Here is a 23,562-nt window from a genome sequence, read left to right on the forward strand (position 1 = left end):
GACAGGATTCCATACCCATATTTTGGCCCTCATATTGTCTGTGCCAGTAGCTATTGTTTTCCGTTTCTCTTAATTTCCTAATACATTCCCAGTTCTCCGTCCCTCTGAGAAGGCGCCATCAAGCAGCTCATGGCCCATGGAGTTCCTTCGTCACTGTCGCAGGTATGTATGTGCCAACGCTGGACTTCTCTCCGTCTCATAGATATTGAGAAATAACGTGTAAAATCAAACTGGGCACAAAAACCTACAGTGTTTCTTTAAAGCAGCTGTGGGGCTAGAATGCTTAGGTCTCATCATTTAGCAGTGTCCAATGTCCGGTGTTTAATGAATGAACGAGGTTCCTCTGATCTGAAAGGCCTTGTCCAAGCCTGGGAGCTCGGCGGAAAAAGAGGAAACCGGATGGAATAGTTAAAGGAAAGGCCGAAATCCTCCACGCTCCAGCAGCACCGCGCGGGAACAAGGCGCAGGTACAAGTCCCCAGTTGACCCACTGTCTGCGGTTCCCTTTAAGGGAAGTGGGCGGAGCCACGCCTTTACCCCGCCCATGGCCGATGGGACACGAGGCCAATGAGAGGAGCCGTCGTGAAGGACATGACGTCATCACGCTGCGGTTCGCTCTCCCGCTGGCCTTCCACACCACGCGCGGGGAAAGCGGAGCGGTTGGACGAGCGCGGCTTGCGTCCTGCGGCTGCAGTGGGTGAATCCGGAGGAGGAGGACGCCGTCCGGTGAGAGCCTGGAGGTGAGGCGAGTGCCTGACCCCGGAGTAGTGCGGGGCGGGAGGGTCAGTCACCCCAGCGTACCCCAGGCCCGGCGGACGGACCCAGCGTTGGCTAAGAAAGTCCCCAGCGGAGGTGCCCTCCCAGGGGCGGGGCCGTCCCGGCCGTCTGGGCCTTGCGCGCGAGCGCGGGGCCGACGCCTTCGGAGACAGGCACGCCCAGCGGAAGGAACGAAATCGGGGACGCCGCGACCGCGCACCTCAAAGCGCTGCTGTGGCGGGAGCCTGTTCTCGCTCCGGTTGAGCACGGAGAGACTGGGGCCTGGGCTAAAACGCCGGCTCCGTCAACGGTGTGAAGGTGGAAGGTTGGGGGAAGGAGACGGAACGCAAGCGTCTGAAGTGGCGATTCCGGAAGGCCGACAAGAGATGTTTCTGAACTTCGGCAGTTCCAGCAACAAAATTCAGTGTGTGAGCCCAACAGCCCGCACATTAAACTTCGGAATTTGTTTTGCAGGTGACCAAAGCCACGTGATGTCAATAGTTCGTTCGTCCGTCCACGCCAAGTGGATCGTGGGGAAGGTGATTGGAACAGCAATGCAAAAAACAGCCAAAGTGAGAGTGACCAGGCTCGTTTTGGATCCCTATTTATTAAAGGTGAGGGATGTCCTTTTTCAGAAGACATTGGTAAATCACAGCATGTTGTGGGTTCTGAGCAGAGAAACGGTTCCGCCAGGACAGATGCCCTGGGCATCCGCTGTGAGCCAGACTCTGTGCCGATCTGTGGGTATAACGAAGTGAATTGATCGTGGTCCATTCTCAAATTCCGTGGACACATAGAGTTAATTTTAACTGGGTCTGATAACTCCTATAGTCATTCGTATGCAAAGTACTGGGAGCAGAGAGCAGGACACCTGTTATCTTCCCACATGGGTGAAGGAGGGCATCCTCAGTTAAGAGACATTGGGGCTGAATCACAGAAAGGCTTTTATCCAAAGGACCAGGTTTGGGGGAGTCATTCTGGCCATGGTGAGTGGTTTATGGAAGTTCTTTTAGCCATTAAAGGGCATGACATTGGGCAGGAACAACAAGTAGTTTGGCAAGATCAAGCCCAGAGCTTGACCCCCATAGGCACTGACTGTTGATGAGTGAATGGAAGGACACTGGGAGCTGGACTGAGAGAGGTCTTGGATGTCGTGTTGTTGGATTTCATCCTATAGGCAAAGGAAGGCAGACTTGGAGACATAGGGTGAGGACTGGATGTAAGGAAGTGGATAAGAAGGCTTTTGCAAAAGTCTAGAACTGGATATAAGGACCTAAACAGTCCTTGGAGTAATGCGAATGGAGTGGGAAAAGTAGATTTCAGAAAAAATAGAGTCTTTGATTTGTTAGAAGTGCAAGGAAGCGAGAGAAAGTGCCAGGGATGGCTCTGCATTCAAGGTTGGGAATACAGGGAGGTAGAAATGCTCTTTGCTAACACAGGAGCAGAGGTGACAGGGTGTTTTGGTTTTTAAAGATTTTATTTGAGAGAGTGTGCCCAGGAAGGTGGAGGGGTAGAGGGAGAAGCAGGGAGCCTGATGCAGGACTCATTCCCAGAACTCTGGGATCATGACCTGAGCCAAAAACAGACACTTAACCGACTGAGCCACCCAGGTGCTTCAGAGGTGACAGAGTTGAGGGAAGGGGACACCAAGTGGGTTAGGGAGCAAATAAAGTGGTCTTTTATTAACAATAATAACATAGGAGCAAGCAGGAGACTGACAGCATGGTTATTGTCGTGAGAGTCGGAATACCTTAGCTTGAATATTGACTCTTGTTTACTAGCTGTGCCCGTTGCCTTGCTCCAGACCTGTTTTCTCACATGTAGAATGAGAATACCTTCTGTAGCAAGGTTGTTGATGGCCATCTGTGGCTCGATCTGCTGTTTGAGCCACACATGGAGCTAAGTGTTTTTTGTGTATTATAGCATTTGATTCTCTGGATAACTTTAGAGATGCAGATATTGGAGCCTCATTTTTTGCTGGGGGAGAAAAAAAAAAACTAAGCTTGGAATGATAAGTGACTTCCCCAGATCACATAGCTAGTAGTGAAAGTAGCATGTTTATAGGCTGGAGAGAAGGCTCCACTAGGAAGGAAGAGTTTAAATAAGAGTAAAGAATGATGATGATTGATAGACCAAGGATACTGAAGGTAATAGGCTGGAGAGCTCAGGGACATGATCCACTCTAGAATTTAGCTGTTTTTCCAGGAATTAAGCAGGTAATTTTTGTATTAGTGTATTATTTTTTCCCCCAAGTCCCAGCTTGTTTTCCGTGCATCATTTTTCATATTCTATACTGTATTGTCAGATCACAGATGGGAACTACTGTTTTGTTCCCCCTTTTTTCAACAGTATTTTAATAAACGAAAAACCTACTTTGCCCACGATGCTCTTCAGCAGTGCACAGTTGGGGATATCGTGCTTCTCAAAGCTCTACCTGTTCCACGAACAAAGCACGTGAAACATGAACTGGCCGAGATCATTTTCAAAGTCGGACGAGTCATAGATCCAGTGACTGGAAAACCCTGTGCAGGAACTACCTACCTGGAAAGCCCAGTCAGCTTAGAAACCACCTGCCTACCCAAAAATCTGGAAGAACTCAGTAGCTCTTCAGCACAGTGAAGGAGGATTGGAAGAAGGAGCCAAAGGGAAAGATTGATAAGTTTGCTTTGTGGAAAAAGAAATTTTTCTAAGTTTCCTTACAAACTGTCTAATTTCTCTCCCGGTATTTATGGAATAGCTAAAAGTAAATGAAGTAAAGGCCGTTAAAATTTTTCATAAAAGTTTAAGGTCATGTTTTAAATTTCCTTTTCAGTGGACATACTTTCCTCTTAGAGTAAGTGTGCCTAGCAGTCCCCTGCATTGTTTTATAAGCTCACTGTATTAGAACGTGTCCTTTTTTTTTTCATTCAGAGGAATCTTGAATTTATCTTAGAATCTTTATTTGGGGAGGAAATATCTTTTGATAAAAAACAGATAAGACTACATTAAGTGAATATTTATTTTTGGTGGCATATATTTGAATTTAAATTTTTTCTCTGATTTTACTAGTTACAAATGGAAATAATTAACAGTCTGATTGGTGTCAAACTTTATCAGATTAAAGTTTGTATTATGAATGTTGAAACATAGAAAATAAAACTTGAAAATTCTGTCACTTTTTTTTTAATCCTGTATTCTAGTGTAGATTAAATAGGACTGAGTTCCTAAAATTTGATACATTGATGAAGTTTAGAGCTTCTCACACTGTGCATTTGAGTTGGAGAGTTTGTTTAGTTCCTTTTTATTAATAAACTATGAACCTAGATTTTGACCTGAAGAAACATTAAGTTATATATTTCAGTCTTCTGGCTCTTAGAGACTTGGAACATATTTCAGTCTCAACTAATATGTGTATTTTACAAGCACAGGGTTTCAGCAGTAACCACGAGGCACTGTCCACACACTCAGGCTTATAATCTAGTAAGTGAGGTATGCACGGGTGCGGAAGAAATTAGGGTAACTTCCCCGGAAGAGACTAGATAGTGCTAGAGAACTAAATCTTAAAGGAATAGGCTCGAGGCTAGTAGATGAGGGTTGTGGAAAGGGTATTCCACACAGAGGGAAGAGTGTAAAATCCTGAAAGTGTGAGAGAACGGAGCATAACCAAGGGGTTCTGTAAGTTGATGAGGACTGCTGGGACATTTTGAACATGAGTGCAGCTCCGGTAAGGAAACAGGCAGAGGGCAATCCTGTCAGAACCCCTCTCACTCCTGAGAGCTTTTTCTGTATACTTGCTTAATAAACTTCTATTGCTTAAAAAAAAGAGTGAATGAAAGAAAAAGAAATAGGCAGAAATTACACTTAGGTGGTTGTGGGTTATTTGACATTTTTTTTAAGAGAATGATATAATTAGATTCACACTCCTATAAAAGTTACAGCATCAGTGTAGAGAATGGAACTGGAAGAGGAAAGATTAGAAGGAAGGAGACGGACTTATTCAAAGACTGGTCCTAAGACCTAAACTGAGCTGAATAAGGAAAGAAGAAAAGAGGTTGGATAGATGATGTTCCAACAAGCAAAGTAGTGCCTAGGTCTCCCACAGGTGAAGCTGTATGGAACCGGTTATCCTGGAAGAAACAGGACACCTGTACAAGCCATCTCAAAAGCCTCAAACACTTAAAATGTTTACATATACTTTATTTTTTTATTTTTCTTAATAATCTTGGTATAAAAATTATGCTCCAGGAATATGTCCAATATTTCTTCTATGGCATCGAGTAACCTAAGCTATACACCTGTGAAATTAAAGTACCTCGCCCAGTGAGAAGCATAGGGTTAATGGAACTCCGGAGCAGGAAGATGATGGAGGGGAAAAGTGCAGAATAAGTGGCCTTACGCTAAATACCACAAAAGCAAGGTCAAACCCAAGAAATACTTACCAAGTTTACAACACAGGAAAATGCATTAGAAAGCATTTGTCTCTCTTTTTTTTTTTTTTTTTTTAAGATTTTATTTATTTGACAGAGATTATAAGTAGGCAGAGAGGCAGGCAGAGAGAGAGGGAGAAGCAGGCTTCCCGCTTCTCCAGCAGAGAGCTGGATGTGGGACTCCATCCCAGGACCCTGGGATCTTGACAGCCAAAGGCAGAGACTTAACCCACTGAGCCACCCAGGCACCCCTGAAAACATTTGTCTCTTGAAAAATAGCTGAGAAGTTGGGAGAATATGTGAGAAAGTCACAAGGGCACACTGACACCACTGGCTTGAAGAGGGCTCCTGCAGGGAAGGATGGGGACATGTCCTTTCTGCCCTGGGGAAAGCTCACTTCAGCCTCCCTTTTGGATCTCTCCAGTTTCTTACAGGTTCACTAACGTAAGCCAGTTGAGATCAGGAGCTTGCTCAGCCACACAGCCTCTGGCCTCCTGTCCTGTGCCCCTTGGTCTTCTTTGCACTGGCCTCCAAGAGAGAGCTACGTATCTCCCTGGTCTGCAGCAAATCCTTGTTGCCACTTCTCCATACACAGGACCCCTTTTTGTCCTCTCAGGTGGCTCTTTGGCATATGAACATGTTCAAATATCCCCCAGTCAGAAAACTGCACCCCTTGAGCTCTGGTGCTTCCTTTGCCTCCAAGAAGCCCAGTTCCTGACTCTGCGGCTCTTTTTCCCCCCTCCCCGCCAAGATTTTATTTATTTATTTGACAGACACACAGTGAGAGAGGGGGAGAACACAAGCAGGAGGAGTGGGAGAGGGAGAAGCAGGCTTCCCGCCCAGGACCCTGGGATCACCACCGGAGCCGCCCAGGGGCCCCGCGCCGCCGCCCTCTTCTGCAGAGACCTGCCTGGGTAACAGAGACCCCCCCCCCCCCCCCCCCCCCCCCCCCACCAGCTACCCAGTCCGGAGGGCATTTTCTTCTCGGCGTCCGCAGTGTCTTGCGCGGCCCTTCAGATGCTCCCCTTGCTGGCTGGGGCGTCTCCTCCTCCTCGTTGCTCCCCCTTCTCGCACGGTCTCGCTCCTTTTCTGCCTACCTCGTCTGAGTGTCAGTTTTCGAGATTACGCTTGTGCCCTTTTATCTGACCCGGGATGCATTTTCCGGGAACAGTGGCCGTCCTGACCTCACGCCTCTAAGTTGCTTCCTTGGCCGGAGATGTCCCCCTTGCACCAGTCAGCTCCTCGCCCCATGGGACTACGCTGTGGTGCCGGCGGCCCGGGCTCCGGCCCCTGCTTCTGGCGCCGCAGAGACTCGCTCTCTCGTCCGGGCCCCTCCCCGCCTTGCGAGCCCCCCCATCTCCGCGCTCGGCGCACTCAGCGCATCCCCCTGGTACACCACGGCCCCTGGACGGGGACAGCTGGAGAGCGTTGAAATGAACGGGAACACGGTGTCCCGAGATCGCGCGACGACCTGAGTGTGTTTCCAGCCGGGATGTGTCCGTGACCGCGTCGTCTGGGGTCGGCTTCGGCTTGAAGAGGAAATACCTGCGCCGGCACGAAGTGCGGACTGTACCGGGAGAGGCCCGGATCGAGCGCGGTGCTGCTCGCTCCTTGTGATTAAAGCCCACGTTCCTCTGCGCACCTGCGGGGCGCCCGGCTTCCCTCGCGGGGCTCGTCGTCGCCTAGTGCAGGCCTCTCCGGCGTTCCTTCCTCCCGCCGCCGGGCCTCCTGTGCCGGGACGGTGCGCCCCGCGCCCCCTGGCGGCCGCGCCCGGCCCTGCAGGGGCCGCGCGCCCGGCCCCGCCCCGGCCCCGCCCCAGCTCGGCTGGCCCGGCCGGGGGAGGGGTCGCGGCGGCGGCGGCGGCGGCGTCAGCGGCGGCCCGGGTGGGGGGAGCCCAGGCGCCAGAGCAAAGTGAGCGATCTACATCGGCACGCCCGAGGAGCGGCCTCGGCCGGCGGTCTCCTGCGGCGGGCCGCGCCCTGCAGCCTCCAGCCCCCGCTCCGGTGAGCAGCGCCGCCCTCTCCGGGAGTGGCCGGGGAGTGGCCGCCGCGGGGCGGAGGGCGCGGGGTCCCCCGGCCCGCCCCGGCCCGGCAGCGCTCACTCTGGCCGGGCCGCGGGGACTGCGGGTCCGGTGGGGCCGAGGCCGCGGTGGGCCAGGCCGGCGCGGACGGGAGCCTCGGCAGAGTCGGAGCGCGGTCCGGTGGGGCCGGGCTCAAGGTCACGGCGGGTACGGCGCTCGGTGCCCAGGCCAAGTCCGCGCGCCGTGCGGGCCAGGCCTGCGGGACCTTGACCCGGCGCGACCCGAGCGGTGGCCGAGGGCGCGCGCGCGGAGGCCCCAGGCCCTGGCGTCGCCGGCGGCTGCTCGGGAGCGCTGGGCCGCGGGGTCTAACTCCGCCGACCGGCGCCGGCGGCGGGGCTGCTGCTCGCCCCTGAGGCGGTGAGCAGGGGTCCGGTAGCTCGTGGTCGGGGCGCGCGGGGTCGCGGGCCGTCCGAGCAGCGCGGACAGGCTGGCTTGCGGGAAAGCGGAGGTGGCGCGGCGACGGGCGTTACGGGTCGCCTTCGGGAGTGGGCTCTGGGTTCCAGTGGGAACTTCTCCCCGCGCGCTGGGTCCCATACTCGGTTTTCCGAACCATCCCTTCTACGTCTCCGTGTCCTGCTTCTGTGGTCAAGACCCGGGCTCTGGCTGGCTCAGATTTGCTCTCGTTTTCCTCCCTCCGGAGGATCCAGACGTGGTCTGCTGGAGTTGGGTGCTGAGCCTCCAGAGACTCAGCCGCCGCTTGCGGAGGGGTGCGGGGCGCCTGTTGTCAGACTTACTCCGGGCTGGAGAGGTCCCTAAATCCAGCCCCAGACGCGCTCTGCGGTGTCAGGGTCTGCGTTTTACGCGTGAGAGGGAGCCTCAGAGCGCGGGGCACGTCCAGCTAGAACAGGCGTTTGAGCTCAGGGTTATCAGGCGTTCCTAGGACTGACGCCCAACTTGGGTCTCCAGGTTTGATGTGTATGTTTCCAAGTTGGTCAACAAAGCAGTCCCTCTATTCTGTTATTGAGCATCTGCTGTGTCTTGTTTTTTGTTGTTTTTTTTTCCCGTACACAGGGGATACGAAACTGAAATTCATATTTTCTCCTTTCCAACAAAGACAGCTGAGGCTGAAGGTGTTCCCCCAACATAGTCACCTAAAGTGCCCAAGGTCACAAAGCTCGTAAACTGGAGATTTGGACCTGGGTCTGCCCAGTACCCCCACGCCATGTTGGAGCCAAATGCTCTCCAACTGAAGCCCAACCTGTTGACTCTTGGATTATTCTCACAGGCCTCTGTATCTTTTGACTTCCTTAACTGTAGGAGTTCTTTGGGACTCCGTCTAGACCCAACTAATACACTAATTCTACAAATATTGAATGTATATATCTTTGAAACCTTGTGGAGCTCAACGTAATAGCCGTGGTCACTATCCCCAGGAAGGCGAGGCAGAGGTTAAAAAAAAAAACCTACATCGACTTAAAGGTTGAGATAGGTAGTATGAGAGAAAATCAGGGAACCTACCCCCATGAAATCATGGAGGGCCCTCCAAGAAGGTGCCATTAAGCTGAGACCTGAAGGGTCAGTATGCAGGAAAGCCCTGACTGGGAAGGAGCAAGGCATACCAGGAAACTCCAGAAAAGTCTAGTAGGAGGATGGAAAATAAAGAGTGAAGGGAAGACAGGCCAGAAGACAGGTGGCAAGGAGCAGGAACCCCATAATTTCAGGCCTTGCAACCCATTTTGGAGAGTTTGAATTTTATACTGAGAGCCATTTAAAGGTATACATTCTAGTGTGACATGATCTGATCTATGTCATACCAATCTGATTTTGGAAAGGAGATAGAATCAAGGGCACATACTGGTGCCATTTACTGAAAGTCACTTGTTCCGTAAGCATATGAGTGCCCACCATGCGTCAGGCACTGTTGGGAAATGTCAGTGAATAAAGTAGTGGCCATCTGGGAGCTTGCTCCTAATTCAGAGAAGGAAGAACAGGTACAAGGTCAGGAGTGGGGAATCCAGAGCACTTTTGGAGTTGAGATGGTTGTGAGCTATTCAAATGGAAAGGCGTTTGGCCCACTTGACCTATTTGACTCCTCAAAGGAGATGTCTGGACTATAGGTTACATTTGGGAGTTATCGGTATATAGAAATGCCAAATGTTGGTAGATCCATGGACTTCATTATACTGTTTTGCATTTAATTGAAATTTTTCTTAATAAAATATTTTTTAAAACCACAGGAATGGATGAGATTGTTTGAAGAGTGTGGATAGAGAAGGGGCTAAAAAACAGGCCCTGAGGCATGCCGGCATTGGTAGGCCAAAGTGTGGAAAGAGCCCAAATGCCCATCAACTGATGATGGGTAAAGATTATATATGTATTTGTATATAGTGGAATATTACTCAGGCATCAAAAAGAATAAAATCCTGCCATTTACAACAACGTGGGTAGAACCAGAGGGTATTGTGCTAAGCAAATAAGTCAGAGAAAGACAAATGATTTCACTCCTATGTGGAATTTAAGGCAAAACAGATGAACATAGGGGAAGGGAAGGAAAAATAAAATGACATAAAAATAGAGAGGCAAACCGTTAGAGAATCAAATATGGAGAACAAATAGGGCTGGGGGGCTGGACTAGATGGGTGATGGATATTAAGGAGGGCACTTGTTGGGATGAGCACTGGGTATTACAGGTAATCAATAAAGTCTGTTCCTGAAACCAGTACTACACTATATGTTAGCTAATTTGAATTTAAATTAAAAAAAAAAAGAAAATTCACATGTTAGATATACGAAGAAGAGGGAGACTGGGAAGGGGCAGCCAGTGACATCCCTGTTTGTGGCAGTGCTCAAGGGGAGGTATTTCAAGGTGGTGGGCAACTGTGCCAGATGCTGCTAAAAAGGTAAGATGAAGAAAACTGGATTTGTCGACAGGAGTCTGAGTGACCTTGTGAGAGGGATTTCAGAGGGGAAGGAGGAAGCCTTCCCCAGAGATTTATTTGCCAGCACCTCTCAGCTCTGTGCAGTGCCTGGAGTTCCAGTGGCTTAGCAGACATTTCACTAGTGTCTTACGGGTACTTGAGATGCTTTTGTACCCAGAATTCAACTCCCCTTCCTCCAACAGAACCTGCTTGTTCCTCCCAGATTCTCTCTCCACTAATGGTACATCTTCCGTGTCGTGGCCCCGAGTCCACCCCTTCTGCTCTCTCCCAGCTAGCCAGCTGCCAGATATGTCAGTTCTGCCTCTGGCATGTCTTGACTCTACCTTCCCTCTCACCATTCCCCTACCTCAACTCTTGGTAACACTTGTCTGGAGTCCTGTGAAGAGTAAGGACTTGAACCTGTTGGTGAGGGGGACAACTAAAGAATTCTGAGTAGAATGTTCTCCTGTTGGAAAGATCTCCACAAACCTGGACTGGATGCTAATCCCCCTTCTTTCCCATCCCACCCCACCCTATCCTTGCCTAGAAAAACTATAAAAGACATTTTAGGGACAGTTGGGGACTGTCCTTTTTGTTTGTTTGTTTTTAAAATTTTATTTATTTGACAGGGAGAGAGAGAGCACCGGAGCAAGTGCACAAGCAGAGGAGCAGTAGGCAGAGGAAGAGGGAAAAGCAGGCTCCATGCTGAGCAGGGAGCCCATCGTGGGGCTTACTTCCAGGGCCCCGGGATCATGACCTGAGCTGAAGGCAGACACTTAACCAACTGAGGCACCCAGGCACCCCTAGGGGTAGTTTAATGTATGAAATGGATATTAGATAGAATTACTCTTTTCTTCAGATGTGAAAGTGATATCATGGTTTTGTTGTTGTCCTTAGGAGGTGCATGCTCAAGTATTTAGGGATAAATTATTGTAATGTCTGTACTCTGCTTTCAAAACGGTTTAGTAAAAATAAAAAAGCAAATATATCTAGAATGATTTAAAATGATAGAATATTCATTTTTTCACCTTCATGCTAGGTATAGAGGTCTTCATTATAGTATTCCTTCATCTCTGTGCAGTTTTTATTATTTTTTTTAAGATTTTATTTATTTGAGAGAGCATGAGCGCACACACGATTTGGGGACGGCAGAGGGAGAAGCGGACTCTGCTGAGCAGGGAGCCTCATGGGGGGCTCGATCCCAGGACCCTGGGAAAGGCAGACGCTTAACGACTGAGCCACCCGGGTACCCCTCTGTGTAGTCTTTTTAAAATGAAAAGTTAGGGGCTAGTTCTCTGCAAACTGCTTTATTGGGGTGGCGGAGGGTTTGCTGGTCAGGAGGGGTCACCTACGGCTGCTCTCCTGCAAGACTGAAGGCAGCCTCCTCTCCGCCTCCTCAGCTACGCTCGCGGGCTCCTGGCTTTGGCAGGTGCGGTTCTGCCTCCTCTCCTGGGCATCGGCCTGACAAGCGTCCTCGTCTTTCCAGTCTCCAGTGCAGCAAGGGCTTCCTCGGAGAAGGGGTTCACCAAGCCGCTGGGAGTCCCTTTCCTCCGACCCCGCGCTGTCGCAGGCACTACCTGACGCGCCTGTCGGGGAGCTCACCTCCCGCTGGGCCGTCATCATGGTTGCCCGCGTGCTGCCACCGGCGGACAGCTCTGTGAGGTCGCGGCCGGGCGTGTTCATCTCGACAGCTTCACGGGCGCCGTGCTTGGCCCACGCGGGCACCGGGTGTAGACGCCGGCACACGGCGGGGTGAAGCCGTCTCCCCGCTGCTGCCGCGTCCCGGGGTCTCAGAGTCACGAGTAGTTCCTCGTGTGGTTTGCTCCGGCCGAAGCGCAACGCGGTCTGCACACCTAGTCGGGACCCGCGTCTTCTGCTTTTCGGCTCAGGAGTATCTCTTGAAGGTGTCCTTCCTTTCATGCCTGCTGCCGTCTTCGGAACCCAGGCCCGGCTCTCGGTCCGTCCCGGGAGTACTCGGTTCCTCCCGCGTGGCTGGCGTGCGGGGCACGGCAGCCGGCGGAAAGCCCAGCAGCCACGCGCCCTGCCGTTGCGGTCGCGGTCCGCCCGCCGCGCGGCGGCCTGGCTGCTTCCCTCAGACCGGCTAGCGCGCACTGCCGGCGGGAGGAAGGCGGCGGACGGCCGGTGCGCCGGAGCCCAGCCCCGCCCCCCTTGTCGGCCCTTCCTTCCCGGCCTCCCGCGCCCTGTTCTCGCTGAACCTCTGCTATTGCCCACATACGCCCTACAGTGTCATGACGCCATGCCCCTGGGTCTGTTGTTCCCTGTGACTCGAATTGTCACCTGCCTTGTCCACCAGTCTGTGTTGTCTCCCAAGACAGAACCAGAATGTCTCTGTGGGAGTTCCTCTCCTCACAGGCCAGACCAGTGGTTCATTCCCTTGAGCGCACACAGTGCACATGCGTGTGTGTGTGTAAGTCTGTAGTATCTGAGACCGTGTGCGCATGTGTAAGTCTGTAGTATCAGAGACCATGTGTGTGTAAGTCTGTCGTATCTCGGACCGTGCGTGTGTGTGTGTGTGTGTGTGTGTAAGTCTGTAGTATCTGGGACTGTGTGTGTGTGTGTGTGTGTTGTGTAAGTCTGTAGTATCTGAGACCGTGTGTGTGTGTGTGTGTGTGTGTGTAAGTCTGTAGTATCTGAGACCGTGTGTGTGTGTGTGTGTGTAAGTCTGTAGTATCTGAGACCGTGTGTGTGTGTGTGTGTGTGTAAGTCTGTAGTATCTGAGACCGTGTGTGTGTGTGTGTGTGTAAGTCTGTAGTATCTGAGACCGTGTGTGTGTGTGTGTGTGTGTGTGTAAGTCTGTAGTATCTGGGACCACTCCGCGTGTGAGACTGAATAGGCGAAGCGTCTGATTCACCTTTATATCCACAGAGCCTGGCACACAGTGCTTACTTTTTTTTAAGATTTATTTCTTTATTTTAGAAAGCATGCAGTGGGGAGAGGGAGAGAGTCTCCAGCAGACTCTGCACTGAGTGGAGCCCAACACGGGGCTCAGTCTCACCTGCAGTCATGACCTGAGGCAAAAGCAAGAGTCGGGCACTTAACCGCCTGCCCCACCTGGGCGCTCGGCGGCTCCTAGTGCTGACTCTATTTAGAGTCTGCTGTTCTGTGGGGTGCCTGGCTGGCTCAGCTGGTAGGGCAGGCAACTCCTGATCTTTCCAGCCCCCACGGTGGGTGTAGAGAGTACTTAAAAATAAGATCTTTGGGAAAATACAATAAAAATAAAGTCTAACGTTTTATAGAATGATCTGCCCTCCCACCCACCTCTGTAAAGTGCCACACAATATACGTATGATGGTATAAAGGCTACTGATCGTGATTGTCATTCTCAAAAAAGAACCCCAGCCCGGATCTTATCACCCTGACAGCTGTTGGCATGGCCGCTTTCTGCTGTGCTCTGTGATTCAGCTTGGACAGCTAGATGGACTGGGTGCATGAGTCAGCTTTGGCCACCTGACACGGAAAAGATTTCAGTGTTGGACCGTCAGCTGGGGGTAATGCTGGACTGGACTGTCTTTTATTTGTCAAGACAATTGCTACCCAAGTTGATAAGCAGACACCATTCGCATTCTTGTGTGTGTCCCATGACTATTTCTTAGGCTCGTTCGTAGATTACAGAGTGTTTCCATACACTTTACCTCATTTTACCCATCTTAAAGTAAATAATCCCTTTGGTGTTAGTAAAACCTGGGGAAATGCTGAACTGGTGAGATGAATGTTCGGGAGGCATCCCATATTAGTGAGAGTGTTTTGAACTTTACAGTTAGGTCTGGGTTCATATTTTCATTTTGCCACGTCTTAGCTCATGTCATATAACCTCTCTGAGCCAAGCCTTAAAATGTGATAATACCTACCTTGCTAGGCTGTACGGGGACTGAATGAGATGACATAGACGGGCTACCTAACTCAGTGCCTAACAGGAAGTATGTATTTATTAATTTGTAATCCCCTTAAATTCTAAAGAAGAGGGGAAAAAAATTACTTCAGGGTCTTTCCCCTTCCAAATTTAGTTTGCCAATATACCTATGTGCCTTTCCTATAAAAGACTCTCTAAATGTGCACTTTTATAGCTAATTTTAAGTACAATAATATATATATATATGGAAAATTTGTCAAATAGTCCAGAAGGCTATACATGAGAAGAAAAAACTCCCACCCCACATCCAGTCACCTTCCCCAGATATCACTACTATTAACAATCCGCTCTGTGTATTTATGGTCCAGTTCTATACCTGCTTTTCCCACATAATTTACTTTCAGAAATACCAGGTTATCAGTGCATGTAGGTTTGCTTCATTCTTTTTAGTGATTGCTTCTATTATGGTTTTGGATATTCCAAATTTATTTCACTGGTCCCTGTTAATGGATACCTAAATTGCCTATACTAGGAAAAAACTGGAAATAAGGTACTAATAAATGTTATAAAGTATTAAATTTCATAAAAATTAAATATATGTGTATACACATGATGATGCATGTCTGTGCATTTCTGGAATTAAAAACTATTAGTAGTGGTTACTTTGGTAAATATTTGTTATTGTAAATGAAATTCCCTAATGCTGATATTTTTAGAAATTTGCATTGTACCCCTTTCTTCATTATTCATAATAGTTATTCCTAAGGTCTTAAAATCTATTTAACCACCCCCCCCAAAATTTTTCGGTACAGTTTCTGTCTAGTGAACTTAAAATCTAAAATAAACAAAAAACAGGAATTATATAGTCCTATTAAAAAAATCTTGGGGCTCTGGGCGGCTCAGTCATCGTCTGCCTTCAGCTCAGGTCATGACCCCAGGGTCCTGGGATCAAGTCCCACCCCAGGCTCCTTGCTCAGTGGGGAGCCTGCTTCTTCCTCTGCCTGCTGATCCCCATGCTCGCTCGCTCTCTCTCTCTCGACAAATAAATAAATCTTTTTTAAAAAATTTATTTTTTATGACTGAATAATTTTTGTGCGCATGTGTGTCTGTTACAATATGTGCATATACATAGACCACCTCTCTTTATCCATTCATGTGTCAGTGGACTTAGGACTTAGGTTGCTTCCATGTCTTGGGTGTTTTAAATAATGCTGCCATGAACATAGGGGTGCATATATCTTTTCTGAGCCGAAGGCAAACAGTTAACTGACTGAGCCACTCAGACACCCCAATATAATTTTTTCAAAGAAAGAATTTATTTCATCTTCCCTGTATATTTTCACACTTACTTATTGTGGTAGAGTGTATGTAACATAAAACTTGCCATTTTAATCATATTTAAGTGTACAGTTCAGTAGTAACATTGAGTAAATTCATACTGTTGTGCATTACCACCTCCATCTCCAGAACTTTTTCACCTTCCCAAACTCTGTCCCAATTAAGCAATAACTCCTCATTCTCCTCCTTCCTCAACCTCTAGCAACCACTCTATGACTTCCTTTCTCTATGAACTTGACTACCTAGGTTACCATATGTATTTTTTCTGTCAGAAATTGCATTAGAGGAGAGAAAAACACATAGCAGAAATGGCAAAGATAAACATGAACTCTGTGAGAAGATGTTTAACATCACAAATCATCAGGGAAATGCAAATCAAAACCACCATGAGATTTTACCTTACACCTCTCAAAATGGCTAGTATCAAAAGGATAGGAAATAACAAGTATTGGCAAGGATGTGGAGAAAAGGGAACCATCTTACGCTGACGGTGCAAATATTAATTGGTTGAGCCACTGTGGAAAACAATATGGAGGGTCCTCGAAACATTGAAAATAGAAATGCCATGGGGAAAAGGAGGTGCAAGGCTTGCAGTTATGGAATGAACAAATCACAAGGATGAAGTGTACAGTATAAGGAATTTATGGGGAAAAAGAAAAGATATACCACACAGTCTCTAGTTAATTCCCCTACTGGGTATTTAACCAAAGAAAATGAAAACACTAATATAAAAAGATACGTGCACCCATATGTTTATTGCAGTATTATTTACCATAGCCAAGGTATGGAAGCAACCAAAATGTTTATCAGTAAATGGATGGATAAAGAAGATATGCTACATATAGATACATATATATATACACACATATACACAATAGAATATTATTCAGCCATAAAAAAGAATGAGATCATGTGACAACATGGGTGGAACTGAAGGGTATTGTGCTAAGTAAAATAAGTCAGTCAGAGAAAGACAATTATCGTACAATTTCACTTACATGTGGAATCTAAAAAACAAAACAAATGAACAAAAAAACAAACTCTAAACTGTAGAGAACAAACTGGTGATTACCAGAGGGGAGGTGGGTAGAGGGAGGATGGGCAAAATAGGTGAGGGGGATTAAAAGGTACAAACTCCCAGGGGTGCCTGAGTGGCTCAGTTGGGTAAGCGTCTGATTTGGGCTCAAGTCATGATCTCACGGTCATGAGATCAAGCCCCATGTCAGGCTCTCCTTGGGGTTCTTTGTCTCCCTCTGTCCCTCTCCCCATATTCAGTATCTCTCTCTCTCTATCTCTCAAATAAATGAATAAAATCTTAAAAAAAAAAAAGAGGTACAAACTTCCAGTTATAAAATAAGTCATGGGGATGAAAATTACAACGTAGAGAATATAGTCAATAATATTGTCGTAATGCTGAATGTTGACAGATGGTAACTAACTGTACTTACATAGCTTAATGTGTAGAATTGTTGAATCAGTATGTTATATGCCTGAAACTAATACAACATTGTATGCCAGCTATACTTAAAACTTTAGGGGTGCCTGGGTGGCTCAGTGGGTTAAAGCCTCTGCCTTTGGCTCAGATCATGATCTCAGGGTCCTGGGATTGAGCCCCACATTCGGCTCTCTGCTCAACAGGGAGCCTGCTTCCCCCCACCCCCGCCAGCCTGCTTCTCTGCCTACTTGTAATCTCTCTCTCTGTCAAATAAATAAATAAATAATATTTTTAAAAAATAAAAATAAAAACTTTAAAAAAGTTAAAACTCTATTATAAGAACCACAAGTTACATCTTTTACACTTTGCTATTTCGATTGCATGCTATCAGAATGGAAAGTGGACACTTTGTGGTATCCCAGGTTCTTTTTTTTTTTTTAACCTTTTTTTTTTTTTTTTTGATTTTTTCTATTTGTCAGAGAGGCAGACAGAGAGAGAGGGTGAAGCAGGCTCCCCGCCAAGCAGAGAGCCGGATGTGGGGCTCGATCCCAGGATCCTGAGATCACGACCCAAGCCGAAGGCAGAGGCTCAACCCACTGAGCCACCCACGCACCCTGGTATTCCAGGTTCTATAACAGTGCCTAGAATAGGTGCTCAAGGCATGTTTGCTGGATGGATTGATTTTATGAAAACGGTGTGCTATGTGACATTACCTGAAGACGCTGAAATCTTCATACCGCTAACGAGACTCACATTTTTATGTTTGTTATTCCATAGGAGATTGACATCCTCTAATAATAGACCTCGAGAAGACAGCTGGCTAAAATCCTTATTTGTCCGGAAAGTTGATCCAAGAAAAGATGCTCACTCTAATCTCCTAGCCAAAAAGGAAACAAGCAGTCTATACAAATTGCAGTGTGAGTGATAGGTTTGCTATCTTCATAGTTGACTTTTTTCCCTTTGTTCATAAGTTTATCGTTGAATTTTCTTTTGTTTCAGTTCACAATGTTAAACCGGAATGCCTAGAAGCATACAACAAAATTTGGTGTGTATACCAAACTATCCTTTACTTGGGGAAAATTAACAATTTGCGTATTTGTTGGTTCTGCTAACCCTTGATAGCGGAGTGGGATCTTTGATCCCTCTTCTTGAGGCTGAATGTTCAGAGGCTCTTAAGTTGAGCTCTGTGTGGGACTGCCAAGGGCATTTTGATTTGAAGGACTCACACAGCTAACTCATCACCTAAGCTCTCAGACATTAATGTTCTAGAGTCTTAGGTTGGAAGGAACCGTATAGTGCCATCTAGTCCATCTACTCACCAGTGCTTGAGTCCTTTCTGCAGACCTTCCTGACTGGTGTATTTAAGTACATTCATACATTCCATCTCTGGATAACTTGAGTGTTAGGAATTAGAATTGACATCCCCGTGATCTCCACTGTTTACAGTTTTACTCCTAACTAAAGCCACCACATGGAAGTCCCGTAGATATTTGAATATAGCCACCATTTCTTCTCAAGTCTTCATTCACCAGGATTCAAGTCCCTTTGGCAGATTCTCATATGATAATGAGATCCCTATGCTTTTACAGAATTTGTAAACTTTAAGACCAAAGATAATTAAGTGCATTCATTCTTGATTAAGCTAACAAATTGTATTTTAATGATCAGTTATGAGCAAACATCATTAAGAAGCATTTTTTTACCTTTCACATCTGCTACTTTCATGAGAAAGCAAATGATTTTGTCACCAGAATCAGCATAATTTTTTGATGCAAAAACTTTTTGTTATTTTATTTGGGGAAGTGATTCATGAAATAAAACATTAGCAAAGTGTTTCTTAATCACCTCAGCACAGTTCTCTTTATTAAAAAAATGTCCTAAAACAAAGCAGATGCATATTTCTAAATCTTTTTTCATAAAATGAAATTTCTTGTCTATGTTAGTATTTCCTTGGGTTATCCTTCCTGTCCTGTTTGTATCACTTCATCTCCTGTCTCAGATTTTCATTTCCTGTGTGTTCATATTTCCATTTGGATGTCTTCGTCTCCCTTCAAACTCAACATGTAGAATCACATGGCGCTTCCTACCTCCCACATGTGTCACTCACCATGGTTTTAGTTAACCTTTTCCTTAGTTCTTTGCAACTGGTTGCTAAGAGCTATGTATTCTTCGTTTGACTTGCATTTTGGTTCTATTCCATTTCCTTCTCCATCTCCTTCTCCCAGCCTCTTGAGCCCCATTTCTAAGTAACTGCCTTGCTGAGTGCCTTCCTGGCCTCAAGGCTGTACCTGTACCTTACCCCACACCCAATTCATTACTTAGAAGTTTATCAAATTAATCTCCCCGAGTTCTGCTTTCTCCTTCATCAAGTTTTTTTTTCTTTTCTCTGAAACTGTTTCCAGTATATAAAGATTTAACTCCTGCCTAGTTTTTAGCGGCCCCAGTGATGAGGTCTGCCCAACCCAGCTAGTTCTAGGTACAAGTACTACCTGCCTTACAGACTTCATTCGTGTAAGGAAGGCCACGGCTTCCAAGAGCAGCTTTGGAGTCCCCAGCAAAGAAGATACCACTCCGTATTGGTGAAAAACCTAGGCCTCATCGTCAGGCCCCAGCCCCTGTCTCGACACCACATGGGTCATCTCTACAGATTTTCTTCTACACTGGCTCTCATTTGGGGTTCATGTCATGACAAAAAAGGAAATCCATTTCCATTAATTATACATAATCCATCTTTCCCCACCCTTGATTTCCATCAGTCCAGTGTTATTTCTAACATAAGTCTTTTTTTACCTGTACAATGATCATACCGTGGGTATTTTTTGAAGGGTGACATTTCAAAAAATACACATGGTGTGGTCATTGTACAAGGTCATAAAACTGTTTGGGTTTTCATTTGGCTAGACAGAAGAGCATTCTGGGCTTTTCTCTGTTAACTGCATATACACTCAGTTCTGGTGGCCCACCCTCTGGCAGTGATCACTAACTTGCACTCAGTGTCAGCAAATAGTTGGATCAGGTTCCATTTCCCGTCCTTGACACCCTTTTGCATTTATTGTTGAATCTGTATTCTATTTTTTCATCACAGTTATTCTATTCAGAACATGTGCAGGTTTTAGCTTTTATTGTGGGATGGCACAGTCATGTCTCTTCCTTTTGCCTTGCTCTGGGTATTAAAATCCGTACGATAAGGAAGTTTCCATGGAGCCAAGTTCTGGCACCTCTGTTAAATTAATAGACTGCCATAACTGTCGTGGCTTTGCCGCTAGTCTGTACAGTCACTGGTAATGATGCAACATGGGATTGTATGATACTTCCTAAATCCCATCAGCTGGTTGAATTGAGTAGAACCTAGTTACGCTCCACATTGTATCTTTAATTTGGTTTCTGATGCCCTCGGGGACTGTTAGAGCTGGGTTGCTTCCAGGCTGTGTTGGGTTCCAGCTCTGTCTTCCTCCTCCCTCCTTAGAGCCAACTTGTTCTCTGCCCCGGCCACCTCTGCCTGCTCGTGCCGCTTCTGTTGTCCCCTGTCTTAAACATCACTTCCTTCTCTTATTTCTTCCATGCTCTTTTTCTGTTCCTGTTTCTCTCCTTCCTGTCTTGGGAACCAGCAGAACTTAGCTCTTAGAAACTTCACCATTCCTAGGTACTTCATTTTCTTTTTCCTGAAATAGCAAATAGTAGACCCATGTCGTTCCTGGAATGCTGGGACCTTTGGCTCTTCCTTATCCATTTTTATCACTGCAGTTGTTTCCAGCTGTTCTAGGTAGTTGGATTACAGAAACCTGAGTCTCTGATAAGGGGGATGTTAGAGTAGAACATAGCTAAAAGGGTAATTCTAAACACAGGTTTATCATAAATGTATTGTGATGTTAGTTGTCAGAACAGAGTAGATGGCCTTCTCCCTGTTGCTGATCATGTGTCCACCTGGTATGATCTTGTCAGTTGTTTAATTAGTGTTGCTGTTTCTTCTCTTTAAGTCAAGAGGTGTTGCCAAAGATTCATGAAGATAAGCATTACCCTTGTACTCTGGTGGGGACCTGGAACACGTGGTATGGCGAGCAGGATCAAGCTGGTAGGAAGCAGAAGTCTTTGGAATAAACACTTGTTCCCTATGCCTTTCCTGTCAATGACTTAAATAATATTTAATTTAATACTTGTTTTTATAATCAAAGCTTTCCAGGTCTGTCTAGTTTTATGTTTAAAATAGTTTCTCCAGTAATTGATTTCAAAAAACTACTTTTTTTTCTTTAACATTTGAATCCATTATTGAAAATTTATGGTGTCGCTCATATGCCAACACATAGCCCATTACAGTTTTGTGTTGTGTTAACATAATGTGTACGTAGACTGTTTTCAAGGTAAGAGTATCATGAAACCCTAAATGTATGTTCTCTTTTAAAATATATTTCAGTGCACCTCTGGAGGTATGAAGGAGGCTACCCAGCCCTCACAGAGGTCATGAGTAAACTCAGAGAAAATCGGGTATGATTTTGAAAAATGTTTATTTACTCAGACTAATGATAAAATAAATGATAGTACAGAATTAAATGACTTTTTCTGTCCTCATTTTTTTAACATTAATAAACTTTTTTGTAGTAAAAGTTTTATTGTTTGGATTCTTGAAGCTGTACTGCAACTAATTAACGGGCTGTAATACTATTAACATAACAGTTCTTACCGTAGAAGTCAGCTGTGCTTTGAAACTGGTGAGCCTGTACTTCGACGCCAGCAAGTCAGCATGGTAGCCCCAGTGAGCCGTGGGTTACCTAACACACAGCTGCTGTGGGAAGCGACCGCCCTCCCCTCCCCGTCCCTTCAGTGATAGGTGCAGGTTGATGAAGAGACTTTGAACAGCCACACACTACTGGAAAGAAAACCTTTTGTGTAGATTCCCAGTCCAAACATAAGTGGCTTTGGGACCATCTGATATTCTGTAGTCCCTGTGTCACTTCTATTAATATGTTGTCAGTCACCGTCAGGAGAACGTAAAACTGTAGGAATTGAATTTGCTTACGTTGTTACCTGAATACTCGGGATGGCCATGTAGTCTGTCATCTAACTCCGGACACTTCTGAGAGTGGAAGTGAGTGCTCATAATTTTTATGCTGGCTCAACAAGCTGTAAACCAGGGCTGTCTCGGGCCACCTGGGACCCTTTTCATGGTAGCATTCCATCATAGAAGGAATATAAATGATACTAACGTGGGTTTACATGTAACTATCAGAGGATATCATGAGCACATTTTTTGTTTCCCTCAAAGGAATTTGTGGAATTCCGCAAGGCAAGAAGCAACATGCTTCTCTCTAGGAAGAATCAGCTGCTGTTGGAGTTCAGTTTCTGGAATGAGCCTGTGCCACGGTCAGGACCTAATATATATGAACTCAGATCTTACCAGCTCCGAGTAAGTACTAAAATACGGGTTAACAGCCCTCATTCTTCTGTGAGGAGGCGTGAGCACCCCTTAGTGCCAAAAACAAAAGTTGAGTTTACGTTTTGTGATGTGTGTTTGGCATAATATTTTGATTGGTTTGTCTTCTCTGCTGTCCAGTCCTTCTCCTCTTTCCTTTTTTTTTTTTATCTTCTTCTCTCTTATTCTTTCTCTTCTGCCATGCTCTTGTTTTTTAGAATCTTATGTATAATGTTTATTATTTGACATTTTTCCATCTAGCATAGCGGTTTTTAAGAGGAAAGACCTAAAATGCAGGACTAGCTGTAATATATAGCATCTGCTGTAATTGAACTAGAGCAACTAATAAATGTGGCCCCGCTGAATAAGTCACAGCACTGTAAGAGTCGAAGGGAATAATATTTTGTAAGCCTTTCATGGTGCTTCCCCACTGAGCACTACTAGAAAGAAAGCCCCAGATAGCAACATGGCAATATTGTTAAAAGGAGTACGTATCAGTAGTAGATCTTAGTAGTCTAATACTCACCATAATACTGGAAAAAGTAGTGATTCAGTAAATTGAATTTTTTTTTAATTTCACAATAAAGTCTGAATGGGTGCCAACAATTTAATCATGAGTTCAGTACATCTGGAGAATGGACCTAGCTATGATTTTGATAACCATAATTGGATGCTTTACTGTAAATACTGCCTTCTTACTTGAAATAGAATAGAATATTACTTCCACTATGGGATAGATATGAGCATGGTAAATAATATTAATTTGTTACATTTTTTATGTTACACTTCATGTTATTAAAAGTTATTTTTAAGTTAGTTTTGTCATTTGATATTTTTTATACTACTATTTCCTATTTATTCACAGAACTAACACACCAAAATCCAAATCTCTTTTCAGCCAGGAACTATGATAGAATGGGGCAATTACTGGTGAGTATATTACCAAACGGTGAGTTTGTAATCTTACTAATAGCTTATTTTAGGTTACAGTGTTTAATTCCAGAAATAAAATCTGGGGATAAAGCCATGATTTGATACTAGACTGTTTTATTTGATGTTTCTATTATGAAATTTTTTTGAACATACACAAAACTAGAAGGAATAACCCCATGAATCTCCCCACCTTCCGTGCCCGTGACTTAGCTTCCATAGTTACCACACCTGGCCAGTCTTGCTTAGGTCTCACTCTCCCAACCCAGACTATTTGAAGGTAAATCCTGAATAACATGTCATATATATATATTATATATATATAATATATATATATATATATATGTATGTATATATATATATTTTTTTTTTTAATAAAACCCCACTGTTGCATTATGTTATTTCATATTCTTCTTGGATATTACTTTCTTTGAAATGTTTTTGTCACACACACAGCACCACAATGACACAGTTGCTTGTTG

General features: G+C 45.9%; 2 protein-coding genes across 4 annotated transcripts in view; both read left to right on the forward strand.

Moving 5' to 3' along the window:
* The first annotated feature begins 615 nt into the window (after positions 1 to 615).
* On the forward strand, positions 616 to 4,059 carry LOC111145560 (mitochondrial ribosomal protein S17). 3 transcript variants are annotated; one of them, XM_022500492.1, is made up of 3 exons: positions 616 to 744; positions 1,230 to 1,369; positions 3,105 to 4,059. In XM_022500492.1, the coding sequence occupies exons 2-3, from the start codon at positions 1,247 to 1,249 to the stop codon at positions 3,372 to 3,374; spliced, it is 393 nt and encodes a 130-aa protein (XP_022356200.1). In that variant the 5' UTR covers positions 616 to 744; positions 1,230 to 1,246; the 3' UTR covers positions 3,375 to 4,059. The 3 variants fall into 3 exon arrangements, with proteins under 3 accessions (XP_022356200.1, XP_022356199.1, XP_022356201.1); XM_022500491.1 differs by having other exon boundaries at positions 616 to 739; XM_022500493.1 differs by having other exon boundaries at positions 616 to 725.
* Positions 4,060 to 6,377: 2,318 nt separating this feature from the next.
* The window catches only part of LOC111145486 (nipsnap homolog 2), a 30,991-nt gene continuing 13,806 nt past the window's right edge, over positions 6,378 to 23,562 (forward strand). Inside the window, exons 1-9 of the mRNA XM_022500382.1 lie at positions 6,378 to 6,551; positions 6,620 to 6,730; positions 6,848 to 7,164; positions 17,521 to 17,660; positions 17,743 to 17,788; positions 20,721 to 20,815; positions 21,155 to 21,225; positions 22,004 to 22,144; positions 23,049 to 23,080. Of these exons, the coding sequence (XP_022356090.1) occupies positions 6,378 to 6,551; positions 6,620 to 6,730; positions 6,848 to 7,164; positions 17,521 to 17,660; positions 17,743 to 17,788; positions 20,721 to 20,815; positions 21,155 to 21,225; positions 22,004 to 22,144; positions 23,049 to 23,080 (1,127 nt within the window). The remainder of the gene's footprint in view (positions 6,552 to 6,619; positions 6,731 to 6,847; positions 7,165 to 17,520; positions 17,661 to 17,742; positions 17,789 to 20,720; positions 20,816 to 21,154; positions 21,226 to 22,003; positions 22,145 to 23,048; positions 23,081 to 23,562) is intronic.

Source organism: Enhydra lutris, unplaced genomic scaffold, assembly GCF_002288905.1.
Source record: "Enhydra lutris kenyoni isolate GAN:26980312 unplaced genomic scaffold, ASM228890v2 scaffoldscaffold13, whole genome shotgun sequence".
NCBI lineage: Eukaryota > Metazoa > Chordata > Mammalia > Carnivora > Mustelidae > Enhydra > Enhydra lutris.

Coding starts and splice junctions, on each gene's coding strand:
- LOC111145560 (XM_022500492.1), top strand. CDS start 1,247: ATGTCAATAGTTCGTTCGTCCGTCCACGCCAAGTGGATCGTGGGGAAG. Junction 1,370..3,104: donor TGGATCCCTATTTATTAAAG/GTGAGGGATGTC, acceptor TTTTTTCAACAG/TATTTTAATAAACGAAAAAC.